At 48.1% G+C, this 25,651-nt stretch overlaps 1 protein-coding gene across 2 annotated transcripts; it reads right to left on the bottom strand.

Annotated features, from left to right (window-relative positions):
• Nucleotides 1-6,915: 6,915 nt before the first annotated feature.
• Nucleotides 6,916-18,582, bottom strand: TMEM171 (transmembrane protein 171). 2 transcript variants are annotated; one of them, XM_025388726.1, is made up of 4 exons: nt 17,877-18,582; nt 14,552-15,258; nt 10,166-10,307; nt 6,916-7,194 (listed from the first exon to the last, which is right to left on the bottom strand). In XM_025388726.1, the coding sequence occupies exons 1-4, from the start codon at nt 17,948-17,950 to the stop codon at nt 7,002-7,004; spliced, it is 1,116 nt and encodes a 371-aa protein (XP_025244511.1). In that variant the 5' UTR covers nt 17,951-18,582; the 3' UTR covers nt 6,916-7,001. The 2 variants fall into 2 exon arrangements, with proteins under 2 accessions (XP_025244511.1, XP_025244512.1); XM_025388727.1 differs by having other exon boundaries at nt 6,921-7,191.
• Nucleotides 18,583-25,651: the final 7,069 nt, after the last annotated feature.

Here is a 25,651-nt window from a genome sequence, read left to right as displayed (position 1 = left end):
TGCTAAGGGAATTTCCAACAGAAGTAGCAAGGTTGAAGTGATTTTTCTTCCCAGGTTGGGGAACCAAAATTGCCTGCCCAATAGCAAAGAGCATGCTGCTCTGGTGCATGCTATGGCCTTACACTGAACTTGAAGTCTCCCTTTGAAACTTTGATAGACACTTTGCCCTCTCTAATCTCATCCCACTTCCACCTGCAGGGTTCCAGAGGGAAAGGTTTCCAAAGCCAGGAGCCTAGGGAAAGGAGTGGAGGAGACCCTTATAGGAGCTGGACTGAAATTGTAGTGTCTTTCTAGAGCTGAAGGACACCCTAGAAATGGGAGAGGATGGGAGAGGGGCAGTTGCCTACCTACAGCCACAGAGAGTGGTGCTAAGATCCTTTCCTAGTGCACAGTTGTGAAGGACACAGGCCTTGGCATCAGGCAGACCTCAGCACAGGTTCTGGCTCTGCCAGCGTCTACCTGCAGGACTCATAATAACATGTTACCTTTCCCAGAGCAGCAGGGATAAGTCCATGAGACACTGCAGGGAAGTTGCTTAGAGCGGCCTGGCCCCTGTAAGACCCGTGCTTCCATCCTCACCTGCAGGCTCCTGGGGTAAACTCCAGCTTGACAGAAAAGGCTGAGACAGCAGCAGGGTCTATTGCCTGGAGGACCAGTGATATAGGAGTTAAAAAGGAATTATTTAGGCAGATAGTGAAGGTAAGGAAGTCCTTGGTAAGGTTTTCCTTTTGATGAAAAGCAGCCCCCAAAATCATTTTGTTTTCTAACAAAGAACAGCCTGTAAAATCCAGCTGCAGACGTAGACAAGGAAGCTAGAAGCTTGGACAGGCAAAGGCTGACAGTTGTGCCAACAGGAAAATGCTACCTGGGAATAGGCATGTTCAAAATGGCAGCTGTACTTGCCATTCTCTTCTCTTTGCCAGCCATGTGTACAGTAAGGAGCAGACAAGATGGTGCTAGCAGAGTAGAAAGCCCATTTGCATAATAAGATTGGGGGAAAAACCAGCCTTCGCCCACACACCATGTAAATGTCACACCTGATCTAACCAATCTGTGGGCCCTACGTAAATCAGATGCCACCTCCTCAAGCCGGTCTATAAAGTCTGGCGCAGTCCACCGAGGGCTGGCTTTTCCCTTTCGGACACCTCTGTCTTGAAAGAGAGCTATTCTCCTTTCTCCTTCCTTCTGCCTGTTAAGCTTTCTACTCCTTAACCCACTGCATGTGTCCATCTGTTTAATCTTCTTGGCGCGAGATGATGAACCTCAGGTTTTTACCCAAAACAATTATGCTGCTTCACCAGGAGAAAAGAACAGAGTTTCAGAGCCTACATAAAGGAATCTTGGAGGCAGCATAACACCTGTGGATCTGAGGGAAGGCAGGTGCACCACCAGCCACATCTGGAGGGGGTCTAAGACACTAGGCAGACAGAGAAATGGCTGCTTCCTGGGTGGGATCTGGGCCCCCGGGAAGACTTTGAGTTTGAGGAAGAACCTCAGCCCCTGCAGAGGCTACCCTGGCATCTCCCCAAGCCTCTCCATCTGGCTGGGTTCTGACCACTCAGTCCTATCTTCGCAGGAAAAGAGACAGTCCTCCTGCTTCGTGAAAACCCCTCATAAATTAGTTATTTGGAGAACCTCGTACCAGCAGGTGGGATTTACTTGCTATTTCAAAAGCCTTTAAGGAAATGTCCTGGGAGTGGCTTGGCTCAGGACAACCATGGAGGCTCCTCCGCCCCAACCCACCCACTCACCCACCCTGCCCAACTTCCAGCTCTTTGAGACTCTGAGCAGCCTTGGGAGAAGACACAGTGTTTAAATGACTGCCCACTGCCCTCATAAGCCTGCTGCCTGCCCGGCCTGTCCCCTTGGGGAGGGAAGGAGGATGTCACGCTACACTCCTGGCACTGGCCTCACCTCAGCCAGCATCTCCCCGGAGAGGTCGCCGGGCAGGGGCAGACGGCATTTTCAAGCAGTCACATGCCGCACCCAGCGGGGCTCTCCCCCCACCAAGCATTCCTTAGGGAGGAAAAGCTGCATCCCAGTCATCCACTTGGTTCCTCTTGGGGTGCTTGTGCTGGTGGCAGCATGCATGAGACTCCAGGAATCCCAAGTATGCAAGATCCCGGGAGGGCTTATGGCCTGCAGCCGAAGCCAAAGCCAGAAGACCATGCACGGTTCCCCTTCAACAGTCCAGGACATTTCTCCCCTCAGGCCCACAGTCCCCACCGTGTGCTTCCTGACTACCCTCTCTCTGGGAGAAGCTCCTATATCAGAGGCCCACGGAGCAGGGTCTTCTGCACCCAGCGAGCAGCCAGCAGAAGCCAGCCCACCATCCTAACCCAGTAAAGTCACCCACCCCGATTCACCAGGGGTTGGGGGCACTGAGGGCCAGGACCGTTTTCACACTACTCCTCACTTGCAGTCTCCAGTATTGTCCATTTTGACCCAAATATCATCTTCCTCCATCTCTGCCTGTTGTGATAAACATCATCCGGTGCTCCTAGGAACACAGTCTTGGCCTCTTCCAAGATGAAGCAGCAAAGATAAAAACCACATCTTCCTTAATCAATGAATCCGAGATCCCCCGTCTGGAGATAGAGGGGAAGTGCACACTTGTGAGAGGACCAGGCAGGTGATGAGCCCCTGGCTTTGTTTCCCAGGCCCTTGTGGGTGTCTCACCAACAGAGCTTCCTGGGACGCTGGGACAGAGAGACTGTAGGAAGCCCCCATGAGCACTGGGGGCTGGGGGCTGACTGTGAACCCACACCCCTCCCCATGAGAACCTCTAGCACAGGCTGGGACATGTAAACAGGACTCCCCAGAAGGCCGAGCAGTGACAAGAGAGGTCATAATCCCAGATTATCTAGACCACGGGGTGTGACCTCTGCAGTTTATCTTGTCACCATGGGCAGCGTTTCCCAGATTCCCAGATGGTAAACATTATCTCCTGGGGTGGAGGAGGTGGTAGATTTATTGGGCAGGGGAAGTTGACATTTTCAACAATTACTCTAGGTGGTTCTGATCTTCCTGAAGTTTAGGAAACGCTGCAGGAGCTCCCTCCACTTGACAGGCCCACACCTGAGCTCTGCATGTGCTCTCAGGAAAGATCCTGGCTGATTGGCTGAACTGCCGGGTCTCTCTCCCATGACCTAAGGCCAGTTCTGAGGTCTAATTCCTAGTTCCTGTCTCCGGACCCCCTCCTTTCCCAAGACCTACCCTGGAATGATGGCCCCTTCGGGAAAGACCCACCGCCCACATTGCCTCAGTGCTCAACACGGCACCCATATCAGAAAACCAGTGGCCACATTCACACGACTGGGGCAGGTGGCAGGCACCATCACTCTTCCTATCCCCACGTGAAACTCTCAGGTAGAGACTGGGGGATATTGCCTGCCCCTCAGCTTTCATCCTCTGGTGGCATGGCTGGGTCATCGCATCTGAATTTGCAGACCTCGTCACTATTTTATCTAGAGTGGGGCCATCAGACCTTCCAAAGCCATAGGAGGAAAATCTGGAGCAAGATTTGCAAGATTCTGTGTGCTGATGATAATGTCTGGTATTCCAAACCAAGTAATGCACATGAAGAGATACTCAATATCATTGGCCCTTAGGGAAATACAATTCAATGAAAAACTACTTCATATCAAGTAGGACAGCTATGCTTTTTTTAAAATAGAAAACAAGTGTTGGTGAGAAAATGGGAAAATTAGACCCCTCACACATTGCTGGTAGAAATGTAAAATGGTGGAAAACAGGGTGGTGGTTCTTCCAAAACTTAAAGTTAACATAGGATCTAGCAATTCCGCTGCTAGGTATATACCCTAAAGAATTGAAAACAGGTACTCCAACAAATACTTGCCCATGCATGTTCATAGCAGCATCATTCATAACAGTCAAAAGGTAGACATAACCCAGATGTCCACCCATGGATGAAGGGATAAACAAAATGTGGTATATTCATACAATGGAGTATTACTTGGCCATAAAAATGAAGTACTGATGTCTGTTACAACATGGATAAACCTTGAAAACACACTAAGTGAAAGAGGCCAGACACAAAAGGTCACATATTATATGATTCCACTTATATGAAATATCCAGAATAGGTAAACCCATACACACAGAAAGCAGACTGGTGTTTTCCAGGAGCTGGGGCACAGAGGAGGAGAAGGAGGGGCTGCTTAATGTATGTGGGGTTTTATTTTAGGGTGATGAAAATGACTTGGAATTAGATAGAGGTGGTGGTTTGTATAACACTGTGAATGTATTAAAGGCCACTGAATTGTCCACTTTAAAATGGTTAATTGTAGGCTGGGCACAAGGACTCACCCACTGAATACGGCAAAGGACTGATGGAAATGAAATAGACTTCCATAACCTACAATCCCAACACTTTTGGAGGCCAAGGCGGGGGGACTGCTTGAACCTGGGGAGTTGGAGACCAGCCTCGGTAATATAGTAAAATCCCATCTCTATGAAAAATTTTAAAAATTAGCTGGGTGTGGTGGCACTCGCCTATAATCCCAGCTACTCAGGAGGCTGAAGTAGGAAGATGGCTTGAGCCCGGAGTTAGAGGCTGCAGTGAGCTGTGATTGCACCACTGTATTCCAGCCTGGGCAACAAAGTGAGACCCAGTCTCAAAATACACACACACACACATACATACATACATACACTGTTCATTGTATTATACAAATTTTACCTCAATAAAAAAGCTAACAAACCGAAGAAAAACAAGTCACAGTCCACCGAGGGGGGCTTTCGGAAGCTGTCATCCTCTGCCAGCACCATGATAGGAAAAGAACGCATCTTGCTGGGGGTAACTGATTTGGCCTAGCTCTGCTGCATGTGATTTCGGCCCTGCAATAAACATCCTCACACTTTCAGAATTTTCAAAGCCGGGAGGTTTGCAGACTTCAGCTTCAGTCTCAGGTTTGCTGAACACTGCGATGGAACCGGAGGAGATTCCATAACCAGAAGATCAAACTTATTCCTGAGCCTGGCAAATCCCTTGCTTAAGTTTATTAGCATAGCATATAAATGTAAAATACCCAGTTACAAAACCCAACGCTGAGCCATTTAAAAGGTTCTTGATTAATATGAGGACTCATGAATGCTTAAAAGTAATTCTACCTGGAAGTTTGAGCTCGAGCATTTTAAACAACGGCAGAAGGAAGTTTTGTTCTAATTTTTAAATGTGAATAATTAACCTCTCAGGAGGAAAAATAGCAGAATTTTAAGAGCAGTTCAAGCCAATAAATGTCCAATTTAAAAACAGATTAGTACTGCTGGTACCAACTGCCACCCTGACTGAGCTCAGTGGCGATTCACATGAAATCAGTCATTACTTCAGTCAAACTGTTGGAGCATGCATGCCCCTTTGCTCTGCTTTCAGGCACTTAAATACAGGAATAAACCAATTTAGGGTGAGATTATGGCTTGTGTAAAAGGCATTAAAAAATTCACATTTTTGCTACACTAAGTTTTGTTACCAAAAAAGCTGTTACTACAGATTTCATATTCTAAAAATCAGTTTCTTCCAGTTAGAAATACTATTAGTCAGCCGGGCGCAGTGGCTTATGCCTGTAATCTCAGCACTTTGGGAGGCTGAGGCAGGTGGATCACGAGGTCAGGAGATCGAGACCAACCTGGTTAACATGGTGAAACCCTGTCTCTACTAAAAATACAAAAAATTAGCTGGGCGTGGTGGTGGGCACCTGTAGTCCCAGCTACTTGGGAGGCTGAGGCAGGGGAATTGCTTGAACCTGGGAGGTGGAGCTTGCAGTGAGCCAAGATTGTGCCACTGCACTCCAGCCTGGGCAACAGAGCAAGACAGAAAGAAAAAGAAAGAAAGAGAGAGAGAGAGAGAGGAAGAGAGAAAGAAAGAAAGAAAGAAAGAAAGAAAGAAAGAAAGAAAGAAAGAAAGAAAGAAAGAAAGAAAGAAAGAAAGAGAAAGAAAGAAAGAAAGAAAGGGAGAGAGAAAGCAAGCAAGAAAGAAAGGAAGGAAGGAAGGAAGGAAGGAGGGCTATTAGTCATTATTTCTTAAGGTTTAGATCTGGCATTAAATATATATTAACACACCCAACTTATACAATAGGCTTTGGCTAGCAGTATCCTTATAAGAATAAAAAAGCAATGGTTCAGACAGTTTTGTTCTAGTATGTCATCATACAGAAAGGCAAATCCTTCCTGAGCCTCTTGAGGAGAATCTAGTTGCCAAAGTGTCCCAAGAAATTTCCTGTCAAGAAATTTCACTATAAAAAGACTCCAGGATATCAACATGCTTGTGACTGCCCCAGCATAAAGCCTCCCTAATCATCTTCTTTTTCAAAAGGAAAGAAAAGGGAGTAAGAAGAGGAGAAAAGAGGAGGGGAGAGAAAGAGAAAAGGGGAGAAGAGAAGAAATAACAAAGAAATGAAGGGAGTAATCTTGTTTCTCTGTTTCAGAAGTAGCTAACCCTGGAGAGAGAACAGACCAAGCTAAACATTAACCACTGCTGCTGGTAGGCCTCTGACAGCACAGGGTAGGGAGCCAGTCTTCCAGAAACCAGCTAGCTGGGTTCAAAACCAAGCCCATCACGTAGAAGCTATGTGACCTTGAAGAAGTTAATTAGACTCTCTGAACCTTTGTTTCTTTATCCACCAATAAAAATAATCTCACCTCCCTCCCAGGGTTGTAGGTCCAAGTGTATAATGTACAAATGAATAAATTAAGACAGTCTCACTCCTGTCATCATTCCCTTTTCATTGAAAAGACATTGAGTGCAAATGAATAGATGCTATCCAAAGAGGGCACATTCAGTTCCTGGACCCTGGGCACTTTGCCCCTTTCCATGGTCTGAAGCACTAATGGCTGGAATCTAACCTGGAAGGCTGGTTACCCCTGTTGATGCTGTAGCAGGAAAGTCAGAATCTAGCCAATGCTATTGTATTTTTTATTAAAAAAACAAATTAAATAAAATAGTGATCCATTACATATAAAACTGAGCTGCAGTCCATAGTTTACAGTGGGGAAGGCTCAGAAGATAGAGGCAAGAATGTAGCTGCAGCATTTTCTTTTTCTTCATATCTAGGAGGCAATTCAGATGGAAGATGAGGAGTATGTGAAACCTCAGAAGATGAATTCGTCCTGGAAATGGTATATATAGATTCACAGTCTCTCTCAGAGGCTACACCCTCTGAAGCTGGGGTCCTGCTAAAGAGAAGGAGAGAGAACATGAAGGGGAGGGAATGAAAACAGTGACACCCCTTTAGTACTAGGTTCTTTTCAAACGTTTCATTACATGCACTTAGGAGTATTTGCAAGAAACTGAGGAGTAATTTCTCCCACACTCTGCTTTTCATAGATTTGTTTTGATTTCTTACCTCTTCCTTTTCCTAGAGCTGAGTGTAACATTAAGACAGTTTCACTCCTGCTGTCATTCCCCTTGTCATTGAAAAGACATTTAATACAAATTTGCAGATACCATCCAAGGAGACCACAGGCAGACACACACACACATACACATACACACACACACACACACACAGAGTTCTCTGCTATTCTGTCTTCTGGAACAGCTAACATAAGGCAGACAAACTTATGCATATGGAAAATTAAAACATTAAGCCACAAACCTGAAGGACGGCAGGAAGGCATACTGGCTAATGGAGTGGGCTCTAACAAAAGTCGACCTGCACTGGAATCTACTCTGCTGCTTCCCAGTTACGTGATCTTGGGCAAGTGAATTAACATTGCTAAACCTCAGTTTCCTTATCTGTGAAATGAGGATGATAACGTTCCTTTCTCCTAGAGTGGATATGAGAATTACATAAACTAATGCAAGAAAAGCCAGACCCTGGGACACAGAAATCATAGTAGCAGCAGCAGTAGTTTAAGTTACTAGACATTGATTTTAGGGTTTGGGGAAGTTTATCATTAGAAGAAAAAAAAAACAAACAAACATTCACGATGAGAATTCTACAGAGGTCCAGCCCTAGCTTGCCTTTCCTCCATGCAGGGCCGCTCCCACATGCACCTCCCTGGATCCCCCCAACCACGACCCCATATGAAGCTCTAAAGCCAATTCTGTCCTTGTCAGCCACCTCTTTCCCTCTCCCATCAGATAACCTGTCCCCCTACTTCTGTGGAAAAAGAATCTCTACACAACTTCACTCTCTCCAGGCCCCAGAGGAAAAGCACCCTGGCCGCCGCTCCAGGGCCCACTGTCTGCTCCGTCAGGGCAGGGTGGAGAGGGAGTTCCTCAAACACGAATGACAAGGTAAGGTGGTGCTGTCCCCAGCAGTGAGCACCAGTCTCTCTGTCCCTGCTGCTCACTGCGTGCAAAAATGCACATATCTCATTGTCTTACCTGCTTCAGCCAGTGACAACTTGAAGCAATTCTTCCTTCCTGCACCCTAGTTTCCCATTCTAAAAGGTACCACCAGAGCCTTCTCCAGCCCTGCTCGCTGAGCACACCATTTCTGGGATCTGCACAATCCACTCCCGGGGGTTTCCCACTAGTCCCTGACTCTTCGCCCTCCTGGTTCTCCAACAACCTCTGCAGCTCCATCTCCACCACCTCCTCTCTCTCCCAAAACCCAGCTCCTCCCAATTTGCCTCCAAGGCCCTCATCTCACTGTGCCTCCACCATCAGCCGCCCACCACCAAAACCAAGCTCATCACCCACGTCCTCTCAGTTGGGGACCTCTGAGCTTCCCTGTCACTCACCCTGGAACTCATCATCTCCGCCTCCTCCTCAGTGTCATTCTCCATCTGGATCCCCTACCCCAGGCTCTTGGCACCTCTGGCCCGTCCCACTAGAGCCCGCCTCGCAGCCTTCTGTGTAGGGTGAGTGTTGACCTGATGTTCTCTGTGGCCCAGGGAAGGAGCGAATATTGAAGGAGAGGTCCAGCTGTGTTGGGTCAGGGCTTAGGCTGATTTTAGCCAGTCACCCAAGCACAGCCATCAGAGTACTAAAGCCCTTCTGTAACTGTTGGGAATCCCCTGGAACCCTCACACCTCTCCATGATGGAAAGCAGTGAAGCCTAGCATAGCAGGGGCCTCCTGGCCCAGTCCTGGCGCTCAGTCTGATTAGTGGGTCGTCAAACATTCTTTTTTTTTTTTTTTTTTTTCTGAGACAGAATCTCACTCTGTTGCCCAGGCTGGAATGCAGTGGCACAATCTCGGCTCGGGGCACAAGAATAGGGTCTGGAAGCAGGGAACCTACGGCTGTTTCACGCTGACTTCCTAGAACTAAATTGAAAGGAAAACCCTAACTTTCCACCGGTAAGTAACGAAAGGACCAAAGACTACTCCCTTTGCAAACACCCACCTTTTGGCAGATGGGAAATTGAAAGTTTGCATAGGAGTGCAACTTTGTAACCTCACTTCAGCCTCTGATTGGCTGCTTTCTTCAACCAATCAGACTGATTGTGGGCCACTACTTCATTTACATGAGGTGAACACCAAGTTGCCAATGGGAAACCTCTAGGGGGGATTTGGATCCAAGAAGATTCTGGAACTGGGCCCTTGAGCAGCTGTTCAGGCTTGCTCCCACCCTGTGGAGTGTACTTCCATTTTCAATAGATTTTTGCTTTTGTTGCTTCTTTCCTTGCTTTGTTTGTGCATTTTGTCCAGTTCTTTGTTCAAAACACCAATAACCTGGACACCCTCCAGCAGTAACAGGCTCACTGCAACCTCTGCCTCTTGGCGTTCAACCGATCCTCATGCCTCAGCCTCCTAAGTAGCTAAGATTACAGATGCCCACCACGATCCCCAGCTCATTCTTCTATTTTTAGTAGAGTCGGGGTTTTGCCATGTTGGCCAGGCTGGTCTCAAACTCCCAAGCTCAAGTGATCCACTCACCTCGGCCTCCCAAAGTGCTGGGATTACAGGTGTAAACCACCACACCCGGCAAGGGTTGTTAAACATTCTAAGTATCACCCCTGTTAGGAGCACATAAAGATGCCTGGAGTAGGCTTCATATTCACCCAGTATGATCACTTTATCATTTTTAACTTATGTGCTGCCCAAAGTTTCCTGAAAGGTACTGTTAATATCAAGACACAAATTCTGACATAACATCAGCAAAAAAAATACTCAAATGCCTCCTGGTGAACCACAGCCTTAATACTAGTGTGGCCTGAATTCAGGCCTCTCTCAAAGTTCAAATTGAAATTCTTACCCATAGTTGAAAATACTGTAATATGAAGGGGGGCTTTCATTCGGAAGCAGACTGTTAGTCCCAGGACTCTCAGTGACCGCAGAAGCTGAAGATTCAGGAAAGTAAGGTGGTGGAGGTGGTGGAAATATTATTACCGAGTCACCTAAGGAAACACAATATTTAGTTGAAGACAGGTGGGTAATAAATGGAAGCAAATTAGCAAAAGCAAAATTAAGTAGGCCCATCTATATAAAAGGTCAATACACCTGCTGCTAACCAGAATTTAACAGTGAGCCCATTAAATGTATAAAGATAGAAAAGTAGACTAGGTTACCAGGGGCCGGGAGGGGTTGGGGAGTGGGGAAGGGAGTGGGAATTGCTGTTTGGCGAGTACAGAGTTTCTGTTTGGGATAATGGAAGAGTTCCGGAAATTGATGATGATGATGATGGTTGAACAACATTGTGACTGTATTCAACGCCACTAAACCATTTAAAAATGTGAAGTAGCTCACACCTATAATCCCAGCACTTTGGGAAGCTGAGGAGGAAGGATCGCTTGAGCCCAGGAGTTGGAGACCAGCCTGGTCAACACAGCGATATCTCATTTCAAAAAAATTAAGAGAAAAAAATTAGACAGATGTGGGAGTAAACGCCTGTAGTCCCAGCTACTGGGAAGGCTGAGCTAGGAGGACTGCTTGAGCCCAGGAGTTCTAGGCTGCAGTGAACTATGTTTGTACCACTGCACTCCAGCCTGGGTGACAGACCAAGACCATGTCTTTTAAAAAAGGAAAAAAAAAGCCAGGCATGGTGGCCCACACCTGTAATCCCAGCACTCTGGGAGGCGGAGGTGTGGTGGCAGGCGCCTGTAATCCCAGCTACTCGGGAGGCTGAGGCAGGAGAGGCTTGAACCCGGGAGGCAGAGGTTGTGGAGAGCCAGGATCACATCACTGCACTCCAGCCTGGGCAACAGAGTGAGATTCTGTCTCAAAACAAAAAACAAAACAAAACAAAAAGCAGTTTAAATTGTTTATGCGCTATATATACATATATATATTTTTTTACTACAAATTTTTTAAAAGTAGGCCTACATTTCAGAATCCAGAGTGCTGACCATTATGGTATGAAAGTGGGTCTATATTTCGTAGCAAGTCTAAGCCCAAGCCTCTCTGTGAATTGTTTGCTAACGAGCTCCCTTCCCTCCTCTGTTTACTGCTGATAAAGCTTTTCTCTTTTCCAGCCTACAACTTAATTCACAAGTTAGCTGTTAGCTAAAGTGCCTTGTTGCTCAAATGTAGTTTCAGCCCCTGAGCAAATGACAATAAGCCATACTACAGTCCCTAACTGTTATTTACCAAAATTTCACCTAACTATACAGATGAAGGTCGAACCCAAACAAGTTTGGTTTTTGCATTTCTGTGGCTACTGTTCACTCCAGAATACATCCTCATGTTTTGAGGAGAAACTAGGGACCAGATGCAAGCTCTAATTTGTATTCCGATTCCAATATAAAATGCACCACACCACTGGCCCAGAACAGTGTGCAGCTGTGGCAGCACCACTGCTGGGGGCCTGGCGAAAGCCTCTAAGAAGCTGGCAATAGCAATAACAGTTCAGAAAAAAGGAAGAAGATGTGGCTTTACTTCCCTGTAGGCAGGAGAGTGGTTCGCACTCCTAGCACGTCTGACACTTGCTTAGGGTGGCATAGGATTCTTTAAAATGATGGGGTTTCCAACCTGAACAAGCTAGGTGACCTCCTTGACCTCAGCCGCCACAGCTGCAGGCTGGGTGGTACCTGCATCACAGGACAGGTAGAAGGAAGGACTAGATGGGCCGATTTGCATCTGGCAGTGAACACAGTGAGGAGTACAGAGCCAACTCTCTCAGCTCAACACCAGCCAAGGGCACTGATTTGCATGATGAAGAAACACCACAGAGGCAATTGGCCACTGGCTCCACTCTCTACCCTTCATGAGCCACAGCAGCCTCAATCATTTCCCAGAGGGAATTTAGCCCTTCAGAAAATGCATTAATTCTATCTCCCCTTCCTTCTGCAAGGAGAAGGCAATGAGAGTTTAAAATACGTTTTGCTAATCTAAAGGTGAGAAAGCATAATAGTTGTCCTGGGATTCTCATTTACTTTTTTAGAAGGTCTTGGTAGGTTAAGAGGAATCGGGGTTATGTTCACTTCCATTACACACTGTAGAATAAAGAACCTGTGAAGTAAGCCTTGAGGGCAGGCCAGTCACCTCTCAAAAACACACAAGGAAATGCTCCAGTAACCTGTTACCTCCAAGGCTCTCCAGCCCTTTGTCCCAGCAGCTCGGCCTGCCCACACCCTGCAACCTGCTCTCCCTGGAAAGAGGCCGCTGAGGCCGCTCCCTTTCATGCATCTTTCAGAACTTGACGTCCTCTGTGAGCGGACAACAGACACACCCCTCCAGGGAGCGCTGTCTCATACACCTGCTGTGTATCCAGGATAGCACTGAGTGTCCCCACAACAAGGAGAGAGAGCATGCTTCTCGGATTCAACAAATGTAAACCCTATCCCACAATATCAAAGGAGAGGAGTTAGGATGCAAGATTTTCATACGTTTGATGGGGGTTTAAAGGGTTAAGTTGAAAAGATTTTAAACCATGAGGTGCCAACTTCAGGACAAGGACACCAGGAGCAGCACCACGGCTCTGTCCCCTGCCTCCACTCTGATTCTAGCCACCAGGTGGAAGGCTGGACCCAAAAACTCCCCTTGAACTGTTCCCAACTAAATGGAAGCAGAGCAGTGTTGGATGAACATACTTATTTGTACCCCATGGTGTTCCTCAAAAGCACTGAGAACATCTGTCAAATTAAAGGGAGCCCCTTTTTCATGTAATAACTTCCAAGAATGGAATCACACCCACGTGCCCTGGGCAGGGTGCCATGCAAAGGCTATTCTGTGGGTGTGCCCACACACTTGGGTTGGAACCTTGCTCTACCACTTGCTAGGGTGTGACCTTAGGCAAGTCACTTGATACCTACATGCCTCATTTTCTTCCTGTGTAACATGGAGGTACTAACAGTATCTGCCTCCTCGGGTTGCTGTAGGTGTGAATGAATTTCACACAGGGGGACCTTTCAGAGCACATGACAAAGCACTTAAATGGGTGTTTGGCACAAAAACAGACCCTATATAAGTGTTAGCTATTGTGAATATATAACTAACATTTGTGTTGTCACCATAAATATATTAATGCATAAATATATTAATCAGTAAGCTGGGAGCATCCACCCTGGCTCTACACAAGGAATGGCTGCAGATCCATCTGCCCCTCCTCTCCAAGGCTGGTGCCATGCAAGTCCAGCAACCCAGTTCCTCCCCTCCAGGCTGCGGTCAGTGAATTCCACTGCTTCCAGTAGACAGCCCCAAACAGGACACGCATCTCACTCGTCACACTCCCTCTCTGTCCCCTCCATGCTTTCTGTTCTGCAGACCTCTTTTCCTAGCCTTTTAAATGTCATTGGTTTCACAACTTCACTCTTTCAAAAGTAGGAGACTGAAAAAAAGTGATCTGCCAGTGAGCAGCGATGGGGTTTTTCCTTGGTTGTGTGAAGCTGAGGCCAGTGCTACTGCCATCATTCTGAGGGGGCAGGCTCCGGGAAATGGCACTGTATCTCTTCTGTAGAACCCGGGGACCCAAAAGGAACTTGTAGGCATTCCATGGGAGAAAGAAGTGACAGGTGCTGTCATAGTCCATCTTGGTTCATCCTGCTGCTTCCAAGCTTTGCCTCAGCCCTGCAGCCACGGATGATGTCACAATAAAGGAACAACACAGAGACAGTGCAGAGGCCCCTCAAAACACCTGAAGACTGCTGGACTCGGACAGATCCAGAATCCTAGAATGTTAGTGCTGCAGGAATCTTAGAGAGGTACTGCTCGTTTTACAGAGATATAAACCAACGCAGGAGAGGTTAAGGACTTACAAGGACAGCCAGCTAGTGACAGCCTGGGAGGAGAACCCAAGTGTCCCACAATTAAAATGCTATGTGGTTTTGGTGTGAGAATAACAGGGGTAACACAGTCACTTAGTGAGTCCCTAAGGTGGTAGAAGGCTCCAAGGCTGTCCTCACGGTTCTTCTCACTTTCCTCTTAATTTGCTCTGTGACCTCGGTCAAGGTCAATTTAATATCCCAATGCTTTGCAAAGTAGGAAAGAGTTGCTGGGGGAAAACGATGTATGCAAGGTTCCTACAGGGCTTCCCACAGCAGCAGCATTGTGTATGTACACATGGTGGGGGTGTGCGCGTGTATGCACACACATGTGTGAGAGATGGAAGAAGTGAGAGAATCCAGACGAGAACCAAGAGCAGCTGGTGAAACCCTGCTGCAAAGCCACTGTGATAGAAGCAAGAACGCAAATGACAGCAACCCACCTACAGTGACCTGGACAGCCTCCATACTCTGGATCTGTCCCTCTTCTCTCTCAGAGGCATCCTGGCCAGCATTCAGCGGGTTTCTTTTCTTAATGTGGGCAATCACGAAGAAACACAATCCCACAAGCACAATCAAGGGCCCCATGATCTGCAGAGAAAGGAACCCACACATCCGGGGCTTTGAGTCGCCAGTGTCTGTCTCGTTTAGCGGTTCCCGTGCCCAGTCGGAGCCACATCCAGGGACCCAAATGCCCAGGACGCTGATGAGCATGCCGCTTGTCAAGAAGAGAAATCCAAAGATAAGGCACTGGGCAAACTGGCGGCTCTCTCCACAGATGAAGGCTCGGTCGGGGTCCATCTGCCGACCTCTCTGCAGCCCTGCACGGAGCTGAAGTTGCGCCCGGGAGCGGGCCAGGATCACAGCCCCAAGCCCAACCACGGCACATGCAGGCCCCGCCACCTTGAGCACCATGGGGCAGTCTGGGAGGGGCTTATATTGGCATGCCTGGAACCCAAAGATGGAGAGCAGGACTCCCACACACAACAAGACGGCGCCAAAGACAAAGAAGCAGAAGATGAGCTTGCTGACGTGTCTGTCCTGCTGGTCCCCATCTGGCTCAGCAGCAGCTGCAGGAGACATGTCCAGGAGAGCCCCTTCCTGGAGGCAGTGTGGGATGTGTTTTCTTCCCTCTAAGATTTCAGCAGCTCTGCAAACACAACCAAACACCAAATTAATGTGGGCACAGGTGTTCCGGAACCACCCTGGTTTTTTGCTGGCCATTTCTGAAATCACACCAGCTTGAGGCCTTGGGGGTAGAACTTTATGCAACTGATAAGCTGTAGAACAATGACTTGGTTTATGAGTTAGAAAAACTAGTATTCAGAAACTCCTAAATATGTAATTTTATGAGATATTCAAAACAGAGGAAATTCAATTACTACACATCTAAGGGTATCTTTTTTAAAAAATGAAAGAACAAAAGTAACTGGGTGTGGTGTTTCGTTTTCTGAGTCTTACAAACTCATTTCCCTGGGGAAAAAAAACACTGGTGAATGAGGGAAGAACCACAGGGATTCTTTCTGATTGCAAATGCCCCACTTTTCATCACAGCTGCTCTCAGCACTTTCAAGTCAGTTAGTTCAGTAACTAACTTTCCATTTCCTGTTTTAGACTACCGCAGCTTTCCATTTCATGTTTTATTCTAAGGCTACATCTACAAAAGACCCAATTTCAGCAGTTTCAATAGAATAAGAAGGCTGTTCAGGAACACAGTGGGTTTGGTGGACTTTTAAGTTGATTCTATCAAAATGTGGTTCTTGAGGCCAGGCGCAGTGGCTTGCACCTGTAATCCCAGCACTTTGGGAGGCAGAGGCAGGCAGATTGCTTGAGCTCAGGAGTTCGAGACCAGCCTAGGTGACACAGCAAAACCCCATCTCTGCTAAAAATGCAAAATTTAGTCAGGCATGGTGCCTGTGGTCCCAGCTACCTGGGAGACTGAGGTGGGAGGATAGATTGAGCCCGGGAGCTGGAGGTTGCAGTGAGCCAAGATCACGCCACTACACTCCAGCCTGGGCAACAGAGCGAGACCTTGCAAAAAAAAAAAAAAAAAATGGTTCTTGGGTTCTCAATAAGCACAGACTGGTGACCCAGTTGCTTGGGTCTGGGATGACCCTGGAAAGTGTGGCACAGCAGATCAAGGGGAGCTCCATTTTCAGGGCGGACAGGTACCCAAAGGCAGGTGTGGCCTCTCACTCACCCTCCTCCATGGGTGTCACCTACTTCCACAAAGAGGTTGAGACTCATTTAAAAAACAAGCAGCCAATAAAATTGCTAGTTATAAAGCACAAAATGGGTGGAGGGGGGGAACTTGACTATGAAAGAATAGCATAGGTGGAATCAAGTGGGAAAGCACCTTCCACAAAATCACCCAAGCCCTATACTTCAAGGGTATAATATACTAAATATACCAAGTAGTTGTTAAAGAGTTGTCTAGCTTACACACAGCTGACTTAATTATCTCGTTATCTTATTTTACTCCAATGAATGGGATATTTTACCAGGACCCCGTTAGTCAGGTCCGGAATTTGCAAAGACAATCCAAAATCGTGAAGACTATTTTCATCTGCCCAAGGAAAGAAAACTTTTAAAATATTTTGTGCTGCTCACACCCATGGTCACATGAAGGAACTCAAGACTGAGGCCCTAAGCCCAAGATGATCTTGACAAACCAAAATCGCATTGAAGGAAGGTCAGTTTAGGTAAAGAAAGCAAGCAGGTAATCTTACACTGGGAACAACTTTTCCAGGAAAAAGTATGATAGAATCAGAAGGAAGTTGGGAAAAAAAGGAAATAGAGGAGGGAAAAAAGCTTTCATTTCAAACTTGGGAAAACTTGATATACAGATGCAGTTAAGCTGAGACAAAGAAAGCATTGCACTAATTAATTTCTTTAATCTTCCCATTTTTTATGAAGTCAGTAACATCCTGCAGTGAATAAGAATTTCATATTGAGTATACAGTAGTCCTCACTTATCCTACAGGGAGTACATTCCAAAACTCCCAGTGGAATGAAACGATGGAGAGTCCTGAAATCTACATATACTGGTTTTGTTTGTTTGTTTGTTTGTTTTTAATTTTTTCCTGAATCATGCAATCTCTTCCGCGGTTTCAGAGACAAGGAAGAGAAGAGTGATTCTCGGCTGCAAAGTCCTATCAGGAATTCATTTATTCCCAGTATAGTCAACTTTGCAGCAAGTCACAAGGCTTCAACTGTCTTAAGGCAAATTCCCAAACACCAGTAAACAGAAGCCCGAAACTGAATCTGTAGTTTCTTGTCCGTGGACTAGTGGACTGAGCACCTGGCTGAGGTGCTCTGATCCAAAATAGTGTGGCAGTAGTCTCAGTCTCTCTCCTTCCCCGACAGATGCACTCACAAAAGGATACAAAGACACCCACACTCACTCGCAATGAAACCTATTCCAAACACCACCCTACACTTAACCTCCCCAAAGTCAAACTCCCCTCCCCAACACTCCTATTGGTTTTCCAAAAGACATTTGCAAAATTCACAGCACCTCTCCACGTCCAAAGCTCTGGTGAGTTTGGGGAACGAAACCAGGGGTAACTGCCTTCTGCGCGAAATACGTTTGCGGCTTTTAGGGAGCCCGAGAGCAACCAACAAGCCCGAGGGGCTCGCAGGGGCGCAGGTTGGGCTCGGATACCCAGCGCCTCCGCGCTGCCGCCGCTCCCGGCGCCCAGCCTGGCCGCACAGCTCAGCGCCCGACCCGCCACCTCCGGCGCAGGCGCGCGGGTCGGGGCCTCTTACCTGAGGCTGGGTCCGGCGTCCCCGCTGACCGCGCTGCTGTGGGCACTGGCTGGGCGCGGCGTCCGCCTCCGCATGCGGCCTCGACTGCGCCGGTCGCCCAGCACCCTACCCTCGGTGCGTCCTGGTGCGGCGGGCGGGCCCTGCCGTATTTAGAGAAGGAGGCGGTGCCGCGCGGGCGCGGCGGCCCGGGAAGGGCAGGGCAGGAGCGACCGGTGGGAGCTGGCCGCCACCGGGGTCCCGGGGCGCGCCCGCGAGGGCATGGAGAGCCAGGGGCGGCTTCGGAACCCAGGGCTGGCGGGTTTGGCCGCCTCTGCGCCCGTGGCTGTGCGCGCGAGGAGTCTGGGAGAAATGGGCACCTTCCACGGCTGCCTGGCCCGCACGCCTGACGGGGGCCGGCGAGTTGAGATGCTCCCCCTGGCTGGAGGAACTGCGCGCCCCGCCCGCAGAGGCCCGCTCCCTCTCGAGGCCTGAGGCCCAGTTCCGGAGGGGCGCGAGAGAGCGGCTGTGTGGGGGTCGCGGAAGAAGTGCCTGCCCCCCGCTCTCCACCGCCTCCCTCGTGGTCGCGGCCCAGGCAGAACAGGGTACCGTGCCCCGGCCGCCGTGGCCTTGGCCACCGCGAGGTCCGGGGCGACTACACCCAGCAGCCCTGTGGCCCTGCTGCTACTCCGGAGACCTGGAGTGGGGTTACAGGGGGAAGCGCCTCGCTGCGAGCTCCCCATCGAACAGGATGTGGAGCCACCAGGTCACTGAGACGACGTGCGCTCTACAAAATGTGAGACAAGGGCACTCCACACCCAGCCATTCAGGCCTGAGGTCCTGGCTCGGATATTGAGGCCGAGACGCGGCAAGCCCCGCGCCGGACTAGCTCTGCCCTTTCCGCACCCACACGTCTGCACATAGCCCTGCTTTGCCATAGAACCCCCTTCCTGGTTCTCTACCACTAATGATCTGCCGGAATTAAACTGGTCACTTTCCCTGCCCTTGAACCGGGAGTTTCGGGATGAGTTTGCCAATCGCTGTGCTATTTGTAACCAGCCCCGTGACACGTGATACGGATCCAACTGTGCTAGTTTCCACACCAGGGGTCAGGACACTGTGGAAGGGGAGTCAAAGGTTCTCTGTCCAAGCGCAGAGGTGCCCTAAGCCGTGAGGACTTCCCAGCCCTGCCTTCTCTTCTCAGTTTCCTGTCTGCCTTGCCTGAAACCCTGTCTAGAGTTAAGGCCAATGGATGGAACTTTTCAATGTGCAAACAAGCACTTTACCTACCTGATACAACAAGTGGTTCCTGGTCATGCTCAATGAGGGTAAAGTGTGAAGCAGGCTTAGCTAATCATAGAGGTGAGAAGAGACTTAAAGAACGGGTCAGAGAGAGGTAAAGAGGGGAGGGGGGTTATCTGGGCTTTAGGGTTCACCAGGGAGTCAGAACGGACAAGTTCTGGCCATTGGAATTTGGTGGGGCACTTGCCTGGGTGGCCAAAGGTGGACTTTTTCTTAGTCAGGGTGCCCGACCTCTGAATCCCCGCCATAACTAACAGCCATGAACAATGCCAACACTCACAACCCCTTGCTCTGTCGTTCTTTGCTGCGTCTCTCAGTTCAGAAAAGGTTGGAGGCTGCAAGGGGACAGGAGACTGAGAAAAACAATCATTTGTCACTTGAGGAAACTGAGGCCCAGGCCGACAGAGGTAAAGTAGCCTCTGCAGCTGGATGACGTGCAGAGAAGGCCTGAGCCAGATGCGCTGACCATTCAGTGTTTCTCCCGCAGCACACCTGTCACTCAGAGGACACACAATGCTGTGAACCCAGAAAACGCCCTTTTATTACATGGCCTTGTGATGCCAAACACGTTTAGATTATTATAACAATACAGGCACTGTGTCCCAAGGACATTACAGTAATCTATATTTGGGGTGGAGATATCCTTCCTGGTCCAAGCGTCAAGGTATACCACCTTCTGGAAGGGCACCAAAGCATGCCCAGCGAATGGGCAGATACCCAAGACTGAATTGTACAACAGCAGGTACTGGCTTTCTAAGAACTCAGGCCCTCATTATAGGATTTGTCCCCTCTGACACAGGCCTGTGAACAACTTTTCATTGTGCAAAAGGGTTTCCTTGTCCTTTCCCTACTCATTCTTCCCTTCCCCCTTATTTGAAACTCAATCTCTGGCCATGTCATGTGCAGGCCTGCAAGGGGCCTGTTGATACAGCTGCCCCTCTGGTGCCACATGACTGCAGGCTCACCACCCATGACAGATTTGAATATCCTGGCACCAAGGACAATCAGATTAGCCTGCACTTGGTATATCTGCTGTTCTCACTGTTTGTGTCTATGGGAGCCTGTTTGACTAAACTCCTTGGAAACTGATCATCGATCAAGTATGAAAGACACACCCATCAGCCTTTAAGGTACTTATCTTCGTAGCCCACCTAGCCTTAGGAGAGAAGCTGGGTGACCTGGTCACTATCTAGTGGTCTTCCCTAGCCTGTGTGGTAGTGAAAAGGATAAAAACCAGACCGAATCCTTAGAAAAATAGCATCAGAACAAGATTAAAAACCTCAAATTCAGTCAGTGACTGTAGAAGCATAAAGTAGAGGCATGTGTTCATGTATTTAGCCAGCACCGATTTACCAAGAGGCAGTAAAACATGGAACTTGTATTTTATTGAGGAGAAAGGCAATAAAATATGTAAGTTATACAGAGAACTAGAAAGTGATTAAGTGCCAGGGAGAACAATAAATCACAGATGGGGACTGGGGAGCACAGCATTTTAAATAGGGGAGTTAAGGAAGGCATCTCTGAGAAGGTGAGATTGCAGCAAAAACTTGAAGGGAATGAGGAAGCAAGTGTATCAATGATCTATTATTGCATAACAACTTACCCCAAAACTGAAGTTTGAAACAGCAAAAATGTATTCTCAGGGTTTCGGAGGGTCAGAAACTGCATGTGGCTTAACTGGGTACTTCTGGCTGAGCCTCTCAGAGGCTGCAGTCAAGCAGTTGGCCAGGGCTGTGGTCATCTGAAGGCTGGACTGGGGCTGGAGGGTCTGCTGCCAAGGTGGCACATTCATAGGGATGTTGGCAGGAGGCCTCAGTTTCTCACCATGTGGATTTCTGCACCCAGCCTCCCCTCGCTTGAGTGATCCAAGAGAGAGCAAACGAAGGGGAAGCTGTGGTGCCTTTTCTGACGAGGCTCTGCACTTCCACACCATTACTTCTCTTTATTCTGGTCCTTAGAATTGAGTCACAAAGTCAAAGGGAATGGGATTAGGTGCCACCTCTTGTAGGGAAGAGTAAGAAAGAATTTGTAAGCATAGTTTGTGATTTTTTTGTAGGAAGTAGGGAAGAATGCTTCAGGCAGAAGTAACCACAGGTGCAAAGGCCCTGAGGGGGGAACACACATATTAGCATATTCAAAGAAGAGCAAGAGGCCAGAGTGGCTGTAGCTGGTGAGCAAGGGGGAGAGTAGGAGAGGAGGTCAGAGAAGAAAGGCATGTGCAGGGCCAAGGGCATCAGGTTGTGCAGGGCCTTTGAGTAGGCGGGAAGCCTTTGAATGGTTTTTGAGCTGATGTGATGAGCTTTGACAATGATGTGATCTGATTTCTTTTAACAAAGAAATTGGTGGCTATTGCGGTGAGAATAGCCCAAGGAGGAGCCAGGATGGATGGGAAGAGGCCAGTTAGGAGGCTGTGGTAACAACTCAGGAGTGATGTCTGTGGCTTGTGTTTGAAGGTCTTGAAGACAGAATCAATGGTATTTTCCATGGACCACATGTGGGTTTTGATTCCAAGGTTTTGGGCCTGAGCAAGTGGAAGAATAGTTCTGGCACGAGCAAGATGGGGAATCCTAGGAGTGGAACAAGTCTGAGGTGGGGAACTTCAGAGTCCATTTGGGGAGATGTTAATTTTGTCCATTAGACATCCGAGTAGAGAAGCTGAGTAGGCAATTGATTATGGAGGCTTGGGGTTCAGGAATCCGGAAGGAATACTTTCCTATGGTCTGTGAGTGACATTACAAAGTTGAGGAGGCTGGGCTCCCTCTCTGGAAGAGTAACAGTTATTCCTATGGAGGGCTCTGAACACACAAAGCAAGAGACAGGCTGGTGCCAACCACTGTGCAGTTTTCAGATATTTCTGGAGTGCAGAGGGCAGCTAGTGCGGCTGGGAGGGATGAGTTTCTCCCAGCGCAGGGGGCTTCTGCTACTCTGTTCCCAAAACACTGCCCTAAGGAACGCATATCTTTCACTTCAACAAGACAGGCCACGTATTTCTTCCCAGGGCCCTGCCAACCCTGAGAAGAAACTCAGGGCAAGCGGTGTGGATTGACCTGCAGAATTCAGTGTCACCATTTTTCAGAATTCGCAAGATGGCAGAAAGACAATCAGCTAATCAAGTCTGCCAACTTCTAGGTCTCTTTTCTCAGTTGGTCTCTCTCTAATTCTGCCCCAAATTAATCTTAGCACCCAGAAGCACACATTTCCCTGCTTCCAATTTCTGATGTTTTCTGACCCCCAGCTGGGCTTGGTTTATAGGAATTTATTCTCGAGTGCTCAGTCTTGGGTCCATGTTTCAATACATATTTCCAGGACTCCCAGTGACTCCTCTGATCCAACCTGGGCCCCATCCAGCTCTATAACCCTGAAAAGGGTGTACCATAATCCCTGGGATATTTTCCTTCTCCCTAACTCCCAGGTCAGACTTAGACCCAAGGGCCTGAGAGACATATCAGGAGTGCGAGTAGAGGTTGACTAATTTGGAAAGCTTGAATTGAAGGTTTAGACTGGCTCCCTTAGCTGATCCTGAGTGCAAGGGCTACTCTTTTGCAGAGTCATTTTATGGCCTGAGATGGTGCTGTTGATTTTGCACGGTTAATAACAGCTCAGCCTGAGTGCTGCTAGCCTTAGCCAAGGGTGTAGAATGCAAGCAGTTGTTTCAGAGAAAGTAAGAATTTGCTCGGAGCACACTTGGCTTTTCTGAGGAGGCCTCTGCACTGCCAAGGGAGAACAACCCCCCTCAACAGTGGCCACAGCATCTGGTCTGTGGCTAAAGGAGACCAGCATGTTGATATTAAGAGTTCTATGGAAAAGTACTGACTCTTCACTCATTCACTGCTGACTGGATCCCAAAGAAGGCACTATTTCTTCCCAGCATGTAGAAAGGGGATGAGTCAAACTTAGTTTAGATCCTGGCTTTGTCATTTACCAGCTGTGTGACCTGGGACAAGTAAACATCTTTTCTGTATCTTAGTGTTCTCATCTGTAATGTGAGAATAATCAGACCTACCTCGAAGGATGTCTTGCTTGAAGAGTAAATAACTGGCACATGGAGAACGATCAATAAATGGATTTCTCCTTAACTACTACTCATCTAACTACACTCATCTCATCTTCCACCTGTGGCTCAGGAAGCTTGAGCTGATGAATCCATGGAGACTGTAAAGAGATAGCAAGGGAGGTCGATCAGGGTGCTCACTGAGAGCAAAATGTGGCTCTGTTGACTTCTGATGCCCAGTTGGCAATGGTTGGAGTTCCTAGCCTGCCAGCTCAGCTGTTTCTCACTATAGCCCATCTCCCAGTTATTTCTAGAAGTTCTTAAAGGTGTGCATCACATGATCTCAAAAACCAGCCTGTCCAACTAGTGTTATCTGCCCTGTTGGTCTACCTTTGTCTTGCCAAGGTCTGCAGCCTCCAAAGCTTCTGAAATGGGGCTTGCTGCTGCTGATATCTTTAGAGGGGCATGTGGTATCCTGCCAAGGGTGATTCCTTAGCCAGTCAGTGGCCCAGGGCTCAGAATTCTACCTGCCTCACATCTCCTGGATCCATCTGCATGTCTTGGCCCAATCTCCATGTCCTTGGTTCGGGCCCCTCTACTACCTGGTTGCCACTGATGATTCCAAGCAGGATTCAGATCAGATCACAGTGCTCCAAAAAATATAGCCAAGTGAAACAAATGTGCAAATACATGATAAAAACAAAAGAAGAAACAGAAAGAAAAGACTTACTGTATATCCTACCTCCTTCAAACAGCTTGCTGTGATGTGCATGGTGGTGTGGGAACCTTCTGGTGTCATGCATGCAGGTAACTTACCTATTTTTGGATCAGGCATGGAAACTTGTCTGAGACACTTGGAGATGACTCCCAAAATGGTCTGACCCAGAAATCCAGAAAGGGGCCCTCTGACTGTCCCGGGGTGCTGTACATGGGGAACATGCCACTTGCCTGGGGGTCCAGGGGGAAGGGGTCTTCCTGGGTGTGGCCTGTGGAAGTGTCCTGAATGAAAAACACCAAAATGCCAGGTACTATGAAAACAGCAAGGGGAATGAGGAGCCAGGGCCCATCCTCACTGGGGAAATGGCGTTTAACTGGAACTGCAATGAATGAATGGGTGCTGTGGCAGAGCACACAGACACCCTCTGGAGAGGAGACCTGGCCCCGGTCATCTCCTCACAGTCACACACTTGAACACTTGACTTCTCCCACAAAAACTTCTGGCCTAAAAAATTAATCAATACTTATCTAAACACCTGAGAGCCGGGAGTCTTTGATAAATTAAAAGGCAGTTTGGCAGTAAGCCACCTCCTGACTGCCCCAGATTTTCATAAAAGGCCCTTTGTGGAAACCACAGAATGCAGGTGAAGCTAGGACTTGAGGCGGTGCTGATTCAGAAAAGAGAAAGAGAAAACTGCTTTTTAGGGTTTTTTTCTATTTAACCTACCTCACTTTGGGAACCCAGCACTTTGGGAGGCCAAGGCGGGTGGATCACGAGGTCAGGAGATCGAGACCATCCTGGCTAACGGTGAAACCCCGTCTCTACTAAAAAATACAAAAAACTAGCCAGGCGAGGTGGTGGGCGCCCATAGTCCCAGCTACTCGGGAGGCTGAGGCAGGAGAATGGCGTGAACCCGGGAGGCGGAGCTTGCAGTGAGCTGAGATCCGGCCACTGCACTCCAGCCTGGGTGACAGAGCGAGACTCCGTCTCACAAAAAAAACAAAAACAAAAACAAAAAAAATTGAATGAGTACAGAAAACAAGACTTGCTGTAATTTTTGCTTGGATGTGATTCCAGGGGAAATATTTTATCTTAAATGAAAATATAATAGCTAACCCTTACATAAAGCTTACTATGTGTTTTTGGGGGGTTACAAATGTATTCACTCCTTTGTGTTTCATAAGAACCCTGTGAAGTGAGTACTGCCACTACCCCACTGGACAGGTGCACACGGAGGCTGGGCACCTGCTCCCTCAACTTGCCAGCCAGGGGCATTGCCGGATGGGAAGCGCCAGGTCTTGTGGACACCAATATTTGAATTTCATAGAATTTTCACATGTCACATAACATTCATTCTTTGCAGTTCCAGTTAAATGCCATTTCCCCAGTGAGGATGGGCCCTGGCTCCTCACTCCCCCTTGTTATTTTCATAGTACCTGGCATTTTGGTGTTTTTCATTCAGGACACTTACGACAGCCATAGCTGCTTACTATACCTTTCAGACCACTTCTTCCCCACCCTTTGCTGCTTAAACTATCTGTCACCCTCTTCCCTTCCTGTCACTCTCATCAATGGCTCCGTCTCTACCACTTCAAATCCTACCTTAATCCTACATGCTTCCAACCTCTACGTGGATGAGTGCTAGAGTTTGGATGTTTTTATCCCCTCCAATCTCATGTTGAAATTTGATCCCCAGTGTTGGAGGTGGGGCCTAATGGCAAGTGTTTGGGTCATTAGGGTGGATCCCTCATGATTAGATTAATGCTCCTCCTGGGAAGGCATTAATAG

This window comes from Theropithecus gelada, chromosome 6 (genome assembly GCF_003255815.1).
Source record: "Theropithecus gelada isolate Dixy chromosome 6, Tgel_1.0, whole genome shotgun sequence".
Classification (NCBI taxonomy): Eukaryota; Metazoa; Chordata; class Mammalia; order Primates; family Cercopithecidae; genus Theropithecus; species Theropithecus gelada.
This window is presented reverse-complemented; position numbering and strand designations above follow the sequence as displayed.